This window comes from Hydractinia symbiolongicarpus, chromosome 9 (assembly GCF_029227915.1).
Source record: "Hydractinia symbiolongicarpus strain clone_291-10 chromosome 9, HSymV2.1, whole genome shotgun sequence".
Taxonomy (NCBI): domain Eukaryota; kingdom Metazoa; phylum Cnidaria; class Hydrozoa; order Anthoathecata; family Hydractiniidae; genus Hydractinia; species Hydractinia symbiolongicarpus.
In genome coordinates, this window is record NC_079883.1 from 10,446,505 (window position 1) to 10,459,271 (window position 12,767).

General features: G+C 40.5%; 1 protein-coding gene and 10 non-coding genes across 11 annotated transcripts; 4 read left to right on the forward strand and 7 right to left on the reverse strand.

The window, feature by feature from the left end:
• Positions 1-394: 394 nt before the first annotated feature.
• Positions 395-513, forward strand: LOC130658134 (5S ribosomal RNA). The gene has a single exon (XR_008985351.1). It is a non-coding gene; the product is annotated as a 5S ribosomal RNA (ribosomal RNA).
• Positions 514-841: 328 nt separating this feature from the next.
• LOC130660096 (U1 spliceosomal RNA) lies at positions 842-1,006 on the reverse strand. The gene has a single exon (XR_008987298.1). It is a non-coding gene; the product is annotated as a U1 spliceosomal RNA (small nuclear RNA).
• Positions 1,007-1,191: 185 nt separating this feature from the next.
• Positions 1,192-1,383, reverse strand: LOC130661141 (U2 spliceosomal RNA). Its single transcript, XR_008988335.1, has one exon. It is a non-coding gene; the product is annotated as a U2 spliceosomal RNA (small nuclear RNA).
• A 322-nt stretch (positions 1,384-1,705) lies between these two features.
• On the reverse strand, positions 1,706-1,778 carry Trnar-acg (transfer RNA arginine (anticodon ACG)). The gene has a single exon. It is a non-coding gene; the product is annotated as a tRNA-Arg (tRNA).
• A 4,469-nt stretch (positions 1,779-6,247) lies between these two features.
• Positions 6,248-6,366, forward strand: LOC130658135 (5S ribosomal RNA). Its single transcript, XR_008985352.1, has one exon. It is a non-coding gene; the product is annotated as a 5S ribosomal RNA (ribosomal RNA).
• Positions 6,367-6,694: 328 nt separating this feature from the next.
• Positions 6,695-6,859, reverse strand: LOC130660097 (U1 spliceosomal RNA). The gene has a single exon (XR_008987299.1). It is a non-coding gene; the product is annotated as a U1 spliceosomal RNA (small nuclear RNA).
• Positions 6,860-7,044: 185 nt separating this feature from the next.
• On the reverse strand, positions 7,045-7,236 carry LOC130661142 (U2 spliceosomal RNA). The gene has a single exon (XR_008988336.1). It is a non-coding gene; the product is annotated as a U2 spliceosomal RNA (small nuclear RNA).
• Positions 7,237-7,558: 322 nt separating this feature from the next.
• Positions 7,559-7,631, reverse strand: Trnar-acg (transfer RNA arginine (anticodon ACG)). Its single transcript has one exon. It is a non-coding gene; the product is annotated as a tRNA-Arg (tRNA).
• A 575-nt stretch (positions 7,632-8,206) lies between these two features.
• Positions 8,207-8,834, forward strand: LOC130657697 (histone H1-delta-like). The gene has a single exon (XM_057460705.1). The coding sequence runs from the start codon at positions 8,211-8,213 to the stop codon at positions 8,760-8,762; it is 552 nt and encodes a 183-aa protein (XP_057316688.1). The 5' UTR covers positions 8,207-8,210; the 3' UTR covers positions 8,763-8,834.
• Positions 8,835-12,099: 3,265 nt separating this feature from the next.
• Positions 12,100-12,218, forward strand: LOC130658136 (5S ribosomal RNA). Its single transcript, XR_008985354.1, has one exon. It is a non-coding gene; the product is annotated as a 5S ribosomal RNA (ribosomal RNA).
• A 328-nt stretch (positions 12,219-12,546) lies between these two features.
• Positions 12,547-12,711, reverse strand: LOC130660098 (U1 spliceosomal RNA). The gene has a single exon (XR_008987300.1). It is a non-coding gene; the product is annotated as a U1 spliceosomal RNA (small nuclear RNA).
• Between the last annotated feature and the right edge of the window lie 56 nt (positions 12,712-12,767).

Sequence of the window (12,767 nt, forward strand, 5' to 3'; positions counted from 1 at the left end):
TATTGGAGTTGGCTGGTAACGCAGCAAGAGACAACAAAAAAGCTAGGATTATTCCAAGACATTTACAATTGGCTGTTCGTAATGATGAAGAATTAAACAAACTTTTGAGCGGTGTAACCATTGCAGCTGGTGGTGTTTTGCCAAACATTCAAGCTGTCTTACTCCCAAAGAAGAACGACAAAGGACAGAAGAAGTAAACCGCTACACTCAGAAAACAACGGCTATTTTTATAGCCACACATCTTTAAAAAAACATTGTTTTTTTCACAAAACTATAACCTTAAAGTCTAATAGATAATCCATGCATACGCCTTGTCCTAAGTAACTCAAAGAAATTAAATAAAAAAATTTGATCACAACGTCAAAATAAATTGCACGTATTTGCACCTACTAATGTCTACGGCCATACCACGATGAACACACCCGTTCTCGTCTGATCACGGAAGTTAAGCATCGTCGGGCCGGGATAGTACTTGGATGGGGGACCGCCTGGGAACTCCCGGTGTCGTAGGCTTTTCATTTTCATTTGCTGTGATATATTTCTTGTTATAACAATTAAGGAACGTGGCGGTTGTTGAAAGTGTTTCCTATGACATTTTCCTACGACATTTTCAGGTGATAGTACGAGAAAAAAGAGCTTTCAAATGCATACAAACTCGATCTATTGCCGATCATCCAATAACCCTGACGGAATGGCAAATAAAATAAAATTCCGCCGCCTTCCGAGGACTTATATCGCAATCACGTTTCGTAACAGCCAAGCGAGGTTTTACCTTAGCGTTTAAGTCACCACCGACATTTGGCCGCGCAACTTTTCTAAGCTCATTCATTTTGACTTAAGGAGGGGGCGAGCGCGGACGCAGGCCCCCACTACCAGAAATTGTACGGTCGAGTTACTGACGTTTGCAGTAATCGCAGAGGTCAGCCCAAGCGTAGTGCAATGCAAGAGCCTCACTCTGGAAGAAAACCCTCATTGATCAGTCTTTACTTCCCCGTCAGGTAAGTATGAGTTGGAACTGCACCGTAGCATGAGGGTACCCTTCAAAGTTTGTTAATGCTTGTGGCTTGAGTGTGTTATAAACTGCCGTGTCGCGGGGCATAGGCTGTATTCTCCCCCAGTGTACGCGTTTTGTTCCCGCCGTAGACTATGCAGAGTGCCGTCGGAAAGAGGACTGCTATTATTCTTTTATTGCTTATGTGGGCCGCCATCGGTAATAGTGCAACACCAAGGCAACCCGTGGTCACGGCGTGAATGAATCCACCTCCATGACCCAAGGCCAAAAATCAGATTAATATACTGACCATTCAGAGAATGGCCTACCAGATATTAAACTGATAAGAACAGATACTACACTTGATCTTAGCCATTAGGCCGAGAAGCGATAAAGAACAAGCGTTGCCATGATAGGCATCGTCCACACACCGTAACTGCTTGTGGAGCATGTCACGTTACTGTAAAGCTTACAACTGTCACCGCGTACGGATGGACGGCGACATAGTAAAAATCACGGCTGTTGATTTAGCCGTAGGATGGAGAGCGACTGTAGCGAGTGGATGGTAACTTACATGAATGCTAACAAAGGCGACGATACTAAGTGCGTGATATTACTTTCCAATATGTCTGCGTACATTCCGTTTATCAACGCATTACGCCAGAACGTGCGCGCGCGTTACACAGTAGACCATGCAGCCGAAATGCGACAGTGCGACCCTGCCAGGAGTCGAACCTGGAATCCCCTGATTCGTAGTCAGATGCCTTATCCATTGGGCCACAGGGCCATGCTTATGACTTCGCCCCATCGTCATTTTGGCTTGCGCATTCGTTTTACTTACGACAGAATTCTTCGTGTTTGTAGCCATGAAAGAAAGGGACTTCTGTGAGTGAATTTTTTTACTGTGGTCTAATAAAAAAGTCGAAACGCAGTGCCCAATATATGAATTGCTCCTAATAGCCGGAAACAGGCCGTGTCGATGATGTAGGCCGACATACGCAACGCAAACCAAAGAACGCTTTATGAAAATCCTAACACGAGCGCGGAAGAAGCCCAAATTAACAGACTAGATGTAATGCTGAAGACCTCAAACTCCAGCAGCTTCTCTTGCAGACTATTGCGTCGTACTACAAATAAAAATTAACATGCTTTCGCATAGTCGCGGCACCCAAAACGGACATTATACGATGTACAGAAACACACATTTCTGTTTTCGCGCCAAATCAATTCCCGGGAGTGGTACTTTTACGTCCGCATACTTCGCACCGTCTTAAATTATATCTCATTTACACGGTAATGTTTAGTATACTTCTACTGTGATAACAAGCATCGTTTATCGTTGGATTGTTGTAAGAAAACATTAAAAATGAGTGAAGCAGCTTCTCCAAAGAAAATCGCACCCAAGAAGAAACCTGCTGCAAAGAAGACAGCTGATCACCCTAAATATGTGGACATGATCAAGGCTGCTATCGCTACCCTAAAGGAACGCGGTGGTTCATCTCGCCAAGCTATTACAAAATATATTCATGCAAATTACAAAGTTGCTGAAAACTCAGATCATCATCTGAAAATGGCTCTTAAACGAGGAGTAACATCAGGCGATTTGATTCAAACTAAAGGCACTGGTGCTTCTGGATCATTCAAGCTAGGTCAGGTAAAAAAAGAAAAACCTAAGAAAAAGGCCGCAGCAAAAAAGCCAACGGCAAAGAAGCCTACTGCAAAGAAAAGTACACCAAAAAAGAAGCCAGCAAAGAAGAGCACGCCAAAGAAAGCAGCAAAGAAGCCTGCCACAAAGAAAGCCTCGGCTAAGAAACCAGCAGCTAAGAAACCCACAAAGAAGCCTGTTGCTAAAAAACCTGCAGCAAAGAAGGTCAAAAAGACTCCCAAAAAGGCAGCAAAGAAGACCGCAAAAAAATAATTTGTGTGTATCTGGCTATTACATTAACAAACGGCTATTTTTATAGCCACACATTTACAAAAAAACATTATCTTGGTACAAAGTTAAACTTGCTTAAGTCACTTAAACAGTTAAAAAAGAGTAAATTTAAGATTAGATTCCCTAAGTTTAAGTATTTTCGTTTTTAAATTTCTTATTTTCTTGCTTTTACTTTTCTTGCCCTTCATATTTTTAACATTGTCAAACTTTATGTAGCATAAAATTTTTATGTAGCATAAAATTTAAACAGAAAGCAGGACAAAGTTTGATATAAAAAGCTAGCCGTAATATTTTTTATGGATGTGTGGCTATAAAAATAGCCGTTTTTTGTTTGGTAAGATGCTTAGGCACGTTCCCCACGAATTCTTCTTGCCAACTGGATGTCTTTAGGCATGATTGTAACTCGTTTTGCGTGAATGGCACACAAGTTAGTATCCTCGAACAAGCCAACAAGGTACGCTTCAGAAGCCTCTTGCAGAGCCATAACGGCTGTGCTCTGGAATCGCAGATCTGTTTTGAAGTCCTGAGCAATTTCTCGCACAAGACGCTGGAAAGGCAACTTGCGGATCAAGAGCTCGGTTGACTTCTGGTATCTTCTGATTTCTCTGAGAGCAACTGTACCAGGTCTGTAACGATGTGGTTTTTTCACTCCTCCAGTAGCTGGTGCGCTTTTCCTCGCAGCTTTAGTGGCGAGTTGTTTTCGTGGAGCCTTTCCTCCAGTAGATTTACGTGCAGTTTGCTTTGTACGAGCCATATTTTAAGAAGTCGATGTAGTACGGATACACAAGACGGTCTAAAATGCACTATCGCGCCAAAGTTTTATTTCTCATATTGATTGACAGCTAAGGTTCAAAACAAACCATTTGATTGGTGCTAAGAAAGTAATTTCTGATTGGCTGCATAATGACATTACGCTCATTACTTTAACATTTTTATAAAATCTGTGTTTTTTGGCTACGGGAAAACGGCTGTATCTTCTGATACACAAAAGCTTTTGACTTTTTTTTTTTTTAGTAAGTAGCAGAAGGTTTGGCGAATTCCAACGATGCCAAATTTATTGCCTTACTGAAACATTAAGACCACGAATTTTTAAAAAAACTACAGTTTTACTTAAAAAAATGTACAAAATGTTCGGAACATTTTGTAATGACGCAACTCTATTGGTTAATTAGGGTGTTTCCACGAGCAGTAGGTAATTTTATGGCCTCTTTTTAAAGCTGTCTGAATTCTGTTAACTCAAACGTTGTTTTTGTACTCGTTCTGTACGCAACTATATCAATATGTCTGGACGCGGAAAAGGAGGTAAAGGATTGGGAAAAGGAGGTGCTAAACGTCACCGAAAAATTCTTCGTGATAACATTCAGGGAATCACAAAACCTGCTATTCGGCGTCTTGCTCGACGAGGTGGTGTCAAACGTATCTCTGGCCTTATCTATGAGGAAACCAGAGGTGTACTGAAGGTTTTCTTAGAGAATGTTATTCGTGATGCTGTAACCTACACAGAGCACGCTAAACGCAAGACCGTTACCGCTATGGATGTTGTTTATGCCTTAAAACGTCAAGGAAGAACTCTTTACGGATTCGGAGGTTAAGCGTTGTCATTGCTCAACAAAAACGGCTATTTTTTTAGCCACAAATCTTTTAAAACATTACTTTGTGCACGCTTCCAAATTACACAATGTGTAAAGTCTTGTCACAGTTACATTTATTGCTATACGATACTATGTCATATATGACACAAAAAAAATTTAGAAATACTTTGTAGGGTTAATTTGCCTGGGAGTGTTTCCGTGAAAAGCTGGGTTAAGTTAAATGTAAGCAATAACATGGATCAATGTACTTGTCTTTTCTGCAAGTACAGCTAATAATACGTATGAAAAGTGAAGCTAATCCACACACACATGGGGAAGTATTTTAAATGTAGGCTAGTGTTCTTAAGCACATTATTTAGAAGTTTTATTAACTTCGGTTAACTTGTAGTGACGCCAAGTAAATGTTTTTTTAAAGATGTGTGGTCTTAAAAAAGACCGTTTGTGTTTGGTAGACGTTGGTTTACTTGCTGCTTGTGTATTTTGTGACGGCTTTTGTTCCTTCACTGACTGCGTGTTTTGCAAGTTCTCCAGGCAAGAGAAGACGTACTGCGGTTTGAATTTCACGAGAAGAGATGGTCGACTTTTTGTTTTGAAGAGCCAAACGCGAAGCTTCGGAAGCAATGCGCTCAAAGATGTCGTTGACAAATGAGTTCATGATGCTCATAGCTTTGCTTGAAACTCCGACATCTGGGTGAACTTGTTTCAAAACATTGTAGATGTAAATAGCATAACTTTCCTTTCTCTTTCTCTTGCGTTTCTTTTCACCAGTTCCACCAATCTTTCCTCCTTTTTTGCCGGCTCTTTTTTCACCTTTCTTGGCTACTTTAGGTGCCTGTTTTCCTCCTTTAGCGGCTGCGTCAGACATGGTTAAAAATTTTTGCTACTTAACTTGTAAATAAGCATTAAACTGCAAGTCAAAACTTTTTGTTTATAAGTAAAAAAATCGGATCGAATTCGATCCGAAAACGCCGATACGCAATTTAATTGGTTAAAAAAAAAATCTTTTGTTTAATACTTAATTATGATTGGTTAAAAAAACATGATTTCGATCCTATTTTTATGATGAAAAAACGAGTAAAGTTTATTTCGTTAACACTTACGTTAAATATTCGTACGTTTTTGTATTAACTTACAAATCAAATCGCAGTTATGTCTGGACGTGGAAAAGGTGGAAAAGCTAAGGCTAAAGCCAAGACAAGATCCTCAAGAGCTGGACTTCAATTTCCAGTCGGTAGAGTGCATAGATTCCTTCGTAGAGGGCACTATGCTAACCGAATTGGATCTGGAGCACCAGTTTACTTAGCAGCCGTCTTGGAATATTTATCTGCTGAGATATTGGAGTTGGCTGGTAACGCAGCAAGAGACAACAAAAAAGCTAGGATTATTCCAAGACATTTACAATTGGCTGTTCGTAATGATGAAGAATTAAACAAACTTTTGAGCGGTGTAACCATTGCAGCTGGTGGTGTTTTGCCAAACATTCAAGCTGTCTTACTCCCAAAGAAGAACGACAAAGGACAGAAGAAGTAAACCGCTACACTCAGAAAACAACGGCTATTTTTATAGCCACACATCTTTAAAAAAACATTGTTTTTTTTCACAAAACTATAACCTTAAAGTCTAATAGATAATCCATGCATACGCCTTGTCCTAAGTAACTCAAAGAAATTAAATAAAAAAATTTGATCACAACGTCAAAATAAATTGCACGTATTTGCACCTACTAATGTCTACGGCCATACCACGATGAACACACCCGTTCTCGTCTGATCACGGAAGTTAAGCATCGTCGGGCCGGGATAGTACTTGGATGGGGGACCGCCTGGGAACTCCCGGTGTCGTAGGCTTTTCATTTTCATTTGCTGTGATATATTTCTTGTTATAACAATTAAGGAACGTGGCGGTTGTTGAAAGTGTTTCCTATGACATTTTCCTACGACATTTTCAGGTGATAGTACGAGAAAAAAGAGCTTTCAAATGCATACAAACTCGATCTATTGCCGATCATCCAATAACCCTGACGGAATGGCAAATAAAATAAAATTCCGCCGCCTTCCGAGGACTTATATCGCAATCACGTTTCGTAACAGCCAAGCGAGGTTTTACCTTAGCGTTTAAGTCACCACCGACATTTGGCCGCGCAACTTTTCTAAGCTCATTCATTTTGACTTAAGGAGGGGGCGAGCGCGGACGCAGGCCCCCACTACCAGAAATTGTACGGTCGAGTTACTGACGTTTGCAGTAATCGCAGAGGTCAGCCCAAGCGTAGTGCAATGCAAGAGCCTCACTCTGGAAGAAAACCCTCATTGATCAGTCTTTACTTCCCCGTCAGGTAAGTATGAGTTGGAACTGCACCGTAGCATGAGGGTACCCTTCAAAGTTTGTTAATGCTTGTGGCTTGAGTGTGTTATAAACTGCCGTGTCGCGGGGCATAGGCTGTATTCTCCCCCAGTGTACGCGTTTTGTTTCCGCCGTAGACTATGCAGAGTGCCGTCGGAAAGAGGACTGCTATTATTCTTTTATTGCTTATGTGGGCCGCCATCGGTAATAGTGCAACACCAAGGCAACCCGTGGTCACGGCGTGAATGAATCCACCTCCATGACCCAAGGCCAAAAATCAGATTAATATACTGACCATTCAGAGAATGGCCTACCAGATATTAAACTGATAAGAACAGATACTACACTTGATCTTAGCCATTAGGCCGAGAAGCGATAAAGAACAAGCGTTGCCATGATAGGCATCGTCCACACACCGTAACTGCTTGTGGAGCATGTCACGTTACTGTAAAGCTTACAACTGTCACCGCGTACGGATGGACGGCGACATAGTAAAAATCACGGCTGTTGATTTAGCCGTAGGATGGAGAGCGACTGTAGCGAGTGGATGGTAACTTACATGAATGCTAACAAAGGCGACGATACTAAGTGCGTGATATTACTTTCCAATATGTCTGCGTACATTCCGTTTATCAACGCATTACGCCAGAACGTGCGCGCGCGTTACACAGTAGACCATGCAGCCGAAATGCGACAGTGCGACCCTGCCAGGAGTCGAACCTGGAATCCCCTGATTCGTAGTCAGATGCCTTATCCATTGGGCCACAGGGCCATGCTTATGACTTCGCCCCATCGTCATTTTGGCTTGCGCATTCGTTTTACTTACGACAGAATTCTTCGTGTTTGTAGCCATGAAAGAAAGGGACTTCTGTGAGTGAATTTTTTTACTGTGGTCTAATAAAAAAGTCGAAACGCAGTGCCCAATATATGAATTGCTCCTAATAGCCGGAAACAGGCCGTGTCGATGATGTAGGCCGACATACGCAACGCAAACCAAAGAACGCTTTATGAAAATCCTAACACGAGCGCGGAAGAAGCCCAAATTAACAGACTAGATGTAATGCTGAAGACCTCAAACTCCAGCAGCTTCTCTTGCAGACTATTGCGTCGTACTACAAATAAAAATTAACATGCTTTCGCATAGTCGCGGCACCCAAAACGGACATTATACGATGTACAGAAACACACATTTCTGTTTTCGCGCCAAATCAATTCCCGGGAGTGGTACTTTTACGTCCGCATACTTCGCACCGTCTTAAATTATATCTCATTTACACGGTAATGTTTAGTATACTTCTACTGTGATAACAAGCATCGTTTATCGTTGGATTGTTGTAAGAAAACATTAAAAATGAGTGAAGCAGCTTCTCCAAAGAAAATCGCACCCAAGAAGAAACCTGCTGCAAAGAAGACAGCTGATCACCCTAAATATGTGGACATGATCAAGGCTGCTATCGCTACCCTAAAGGAACGCGGTGGTTCATCTCGCCAAGCTATTACAAAATATATTCATGCAAATTACAAAGTTGCTGAAAACTCAGATCATCATCTGAAAATGGCTCTTAAACGAGGAGTAACATCAGGCGATTTGATTCAAACTAAAGGCACTGGTGCTTCTGGATCATTCAAGCTAGGTCAGGTAAAAAAAGAAAAACCTAAGAAAAAGGCCGCAGCAAAAAAGCCAACGGCAAAGAAGCCTACTGCAAAGAAAAGTACACTAAAAAAGAAGCCAGCAAAGAAGAGCACGCCAAAGAAAGCAGCAAAGAAGCCTGCCACAAAGAAAGCCTCGGCTAAGAAACCAGCAGCTAAGAAACCCACAAAGAAGCCTGTTGCTAAAAAACCTGCAGCAAAGAAGGTCAAAAAGACTCCCAAAAAGGCAGCAAAGAAGACCGCAAAAAAATAATTTGTGTGTATCTGGCTATTACATTAACAAACGGCTATTTTTATAGCCACACATTTACAAAAAAACATTATCTTGGTACAAAGTTAAACTTGTTTAAGTCACTTAAACAGTTAAAAAAGAGTAAATTTAAGATTAGATTCCCTAAGTTTAAGTATTTTCGTTTTTAAATTTCTTATTTTCTTGCTTTTACTTTTCTTGCCCTTCATATTTTTAACATTGTCAAACTTTATGTAGCATAAAATTTTTATGTAGCATAAAATTTAAACAGAAAGCAGGACAAAGTTTGATATAAAAAGCTAGCCGTAATATTTTTTATGGATGTGTGGCTATAAAAATAGCCGTTTTTTGTTTGGTAAGATGCTTAGGCACGTTCCCCACGAATTCTTCTTGCCAACTGGATGTCTTTAGGCATGATTGTAACTCGTTTTGCGTGAATGGCACACAAGTTAGTATCCTCGAACAAGCCAACAAGGTACGCTTCAGAAGCCTCTTGCAGAGCCATAACGGCTGTGCTCTGGAATCGCAGATCTGTTTTGAAGTCCTGAGCAATTTCTCGCACAAGACGCTGGAAAGGCAACTTGCGGATCAAGAGCTCGGTTGACTTCTGGTATCTTCTGATTTCTCTGAGAGCAACTGTACCAGGTCTGTAACGATGTGGTTTTTTCACTCCTCCAGTAGCTGGTGCGCTTTTCCTCGCAGCTTTAGTGGCGAGTTGTTTTCGTGGAGCCTTTCCTCCAGTAGATTTACGTGCAGTTTGCTTTGTACGAGCCATATTTTAAGAAGTCGATGTAGTACGGATACACAAGACGGTCTAAAATGCACTATCGCGCCAAAGTTTTATTTCTCATATTGATTGACAGCTAAGGTTCAAAACAAACCATTTGATTGGTGCTAAGAAAGTAATTTCTGATTGGCTGCATAATGACATTACGCTCATTACTTTAACATTTTTATAAAATCTGTGTTTTTTGGCTACGGGAAAACGGCTGTATCTTCTGATACACAAAAGCTTTTGACTTTTTTTTTTTTTAGTAAGTAGCAGAAGGTTTGGCGAATTCCAACGATGCCAAATTTATTGCCTTACTGAAACATTAAGACCACGAATTTTTAAAAAAACTACAGTTTTACTTAAAAAAATGTACAAAATGTTCGGAACATTTTGTAATGACGCAACTCTATTGGTTAATTAGGGTGTTTCCACGAGCAGTAGGTAATTTTATGGCCTCTTTTTAAAGCTGTCTGAATTCTGTTAACTCAAACGTTGTTTTTGTACTCGTTCTGTACGCAACTATATCAATATGTCTGGACGCGGAAAAGGAGGTAAAGGATTGGGAAAAGGAGGTGCTAAACGTCACCGAAAAATTCTTCGTGATAACATTCAGGGAATCACAAAACCTGCTATTCGGCGTCTTGCTCGACGAGGTGGTGTCAAACGTATCTCTGGCCTTATCTATGAGGAAACCAGAGGTGTACTGAAGGTTTTCTTAGAGAATGTTATTCGTGATGCTGTAACCTACACAGAGCACGCTAAACGCAAGACCGTTACCGCTATGGATGTTGTTTATGCCTTAAAACGTCAAGGAAGAACTCTTTACGGATTCGGAGGTTAAGCGTTGTCATTGCTCAACAAAAACGGCTATTTTTATAGCCACAAATCTTTTAAAACATTACTTTGTGCACGCTTCCAAATTACACAATGTGTAAAGTCTTGTCACAGTTACATTTATTGCTATACGATACTATGTCATATATGACACAAAAAAAATTTAGAAATACTTTGTAGGGTTAATTTGCCTGGGAGTGTTTCCGTGAAAAGCTGGGTTAAGTTAAATGTAAGCAATAACATGGATCAATGTACTTGTCTTTTCTGCAAGTACAGCTAATAATACGTATGAAAAGTGAAGCTAATCCACACACACATGGGGAAGTATTTTAAATGTAGGCTAGTGTTCTTAAGCACATTATTTAGAAGTTTTATTAACTTCGGTTAACTTGTAGTGACGCCAAGTAAATGTTTTTTTAAAGATGTGTGGTCTTAAAAAAGACCGTTTGTGTTTGGTAGACGTTGGTTTACTTGCTGCTTGTGTATTTTGTGACGGCTTTTGTTCCTTCACTGACTGCGTGTTTTGCAAGTTCTCCAGGCAAGAGAAGACGTACTGCGGTTTGAATTTCACGAGAAGAGATGGTCGACTTTTTGTTTTGAAGAGCCAAACGCGAAGCTTCGGAAGCAATGCGCTCAAAGATGTCGTTGACAAATGAGTTCATGATGCTCATAGCTTTGCTTGAAACTCCGACATCTGGGTGAACTTGTTTCAAAACATTGTAGATGTAAATAGCATAACTTTCCTTTCTCTTTCTCTTGCGTTTCTTTTCACCAGTTCCACCAATCTTTCCTCCTTTTTTGCCGGCTCTTTTTTCACCTTTCTTGGCTACTTTAGGTGCCTGTTTTCCTCCTTTAGCTGCTGCGTCAGACATGGTTAAAAATTTTTGCTACTTAACTTGTAAATAAGCATTAAACTGCAAGTCAAAACTTTTTGTTTATAAGTAAAAAAATCGGATCGAATTCGATCCGAAAACGCCGATACGCAATTTAATTGGTTAAAAAAAAAATCTTTTGTTTAATACTTAATTATGATTGGTTAAAAAAACATGATTTCGATCCTATTTTTATGATGAAAAAACGAGTAAAGTTTATTTCGTTAACACTTACGTTAAATATTCGTACGTTTTTGTATTAACTTACAAATCAAATCGCAGTTATGTCTGGACGTGGAAAAGGTGGAAAAGCTAAGGCTAAAGCCAAGACAAGATCCTCAAGAGCTGGACTTCAATTTCCAGTCGGTAGAGTGCATAGATTCCTTCGTAGAGGGCACTATGCTAACCGAATTGGATCTGGAGCACCAGTTTACTTAGCAGCCGTCTTGGAATATTTATCTGCTGAGATATTGGAGTTGGCTGGTAACGCAGCAAGAGACAACAAAAAAGCTAGGATTATTCCAAGACATTTACAATTGGCTGTTCGTAATGATGAAGAATTAAACAAACTTTTGAGCGGTGTAACCATTGCAGCTGGTGGTGTTTTGCCAAACATTCAAGCTGTCTTACTCCCAAAGAAGAACGACAAAGGACAGAAGAAGTAAACCGCTACACTCAGAAAACAACGGCTATTTTTATAGCCACACATCTTTAAAAAAACATTGTTTTTTTCACAAAACTATAACCTTAAAGTCTAATAGATAATCCATGCATACGCCTTGTCCTAAGTAACTCAAAGAAATTAAATAAAAAAATTTGATCACAACGTCAAAATAAATTGCACGTATTTGCACCTACTAATGTCTACGGCCATACCACGATGAACACACCCGTTCTCGTCTGATCACGGAAGTTAAGCATCGTCGGGCCGGGATAGTACTTGGATGGGGGACCGCCTGGGAACTCCCGGTGTCGTAGGCTTTTCATTTTCATTTGCTGTGATATATTTCTTGTTATAACAATTAAGGAACGTGGCGGTTGTTGAAAGTGTTTCCTATGACATTTTCCTACGACATTTTCAGGTGATAGTACGAGAAAAAAGAGCTTTCAAATGCATACAAACTCGATCTATTGCCGATCATCCAATAACCCTGACGGAATGGCAAATAAAATAAAATTCCGCCGCCTTCCGAGGACTTATATCGCAATCACGTTTCGTAACAGCCAAGCGAGGTTTTACCTTAGCGTTTAAGTCACCACCGACATTTGGCCGCGCAACTTTTCTAAGCTCATTCATTTTGACTTAAGGAGGGGGCGAGCGCGGACGCAGGCCCCCACTACCAGAAATTGTACGGTCGAGTTACTGACGTTTGCAGTAATCGCAGAGGTCAGCCCAAGCGTAGTGCAATGCAAGAGCCTCACTCTGGAAGAAAACCCTCATTGATCAGTCTTTACTTCCCCGTCAGGTAAGTATGAGTTGGAACTGCACCGTAGCATGAGGGTACCCTTCAAAGTTTGTTAATGCTTGTG

Coding starts and splice junctions, on each gene's coding strand:
- LOC130657697 (XM_057460705.1), top strand. CDS start 8,211: ATGAGTGAAGCAGCTTCTCCAAAGAAAATCGCACCCAAGAAGAAACCT.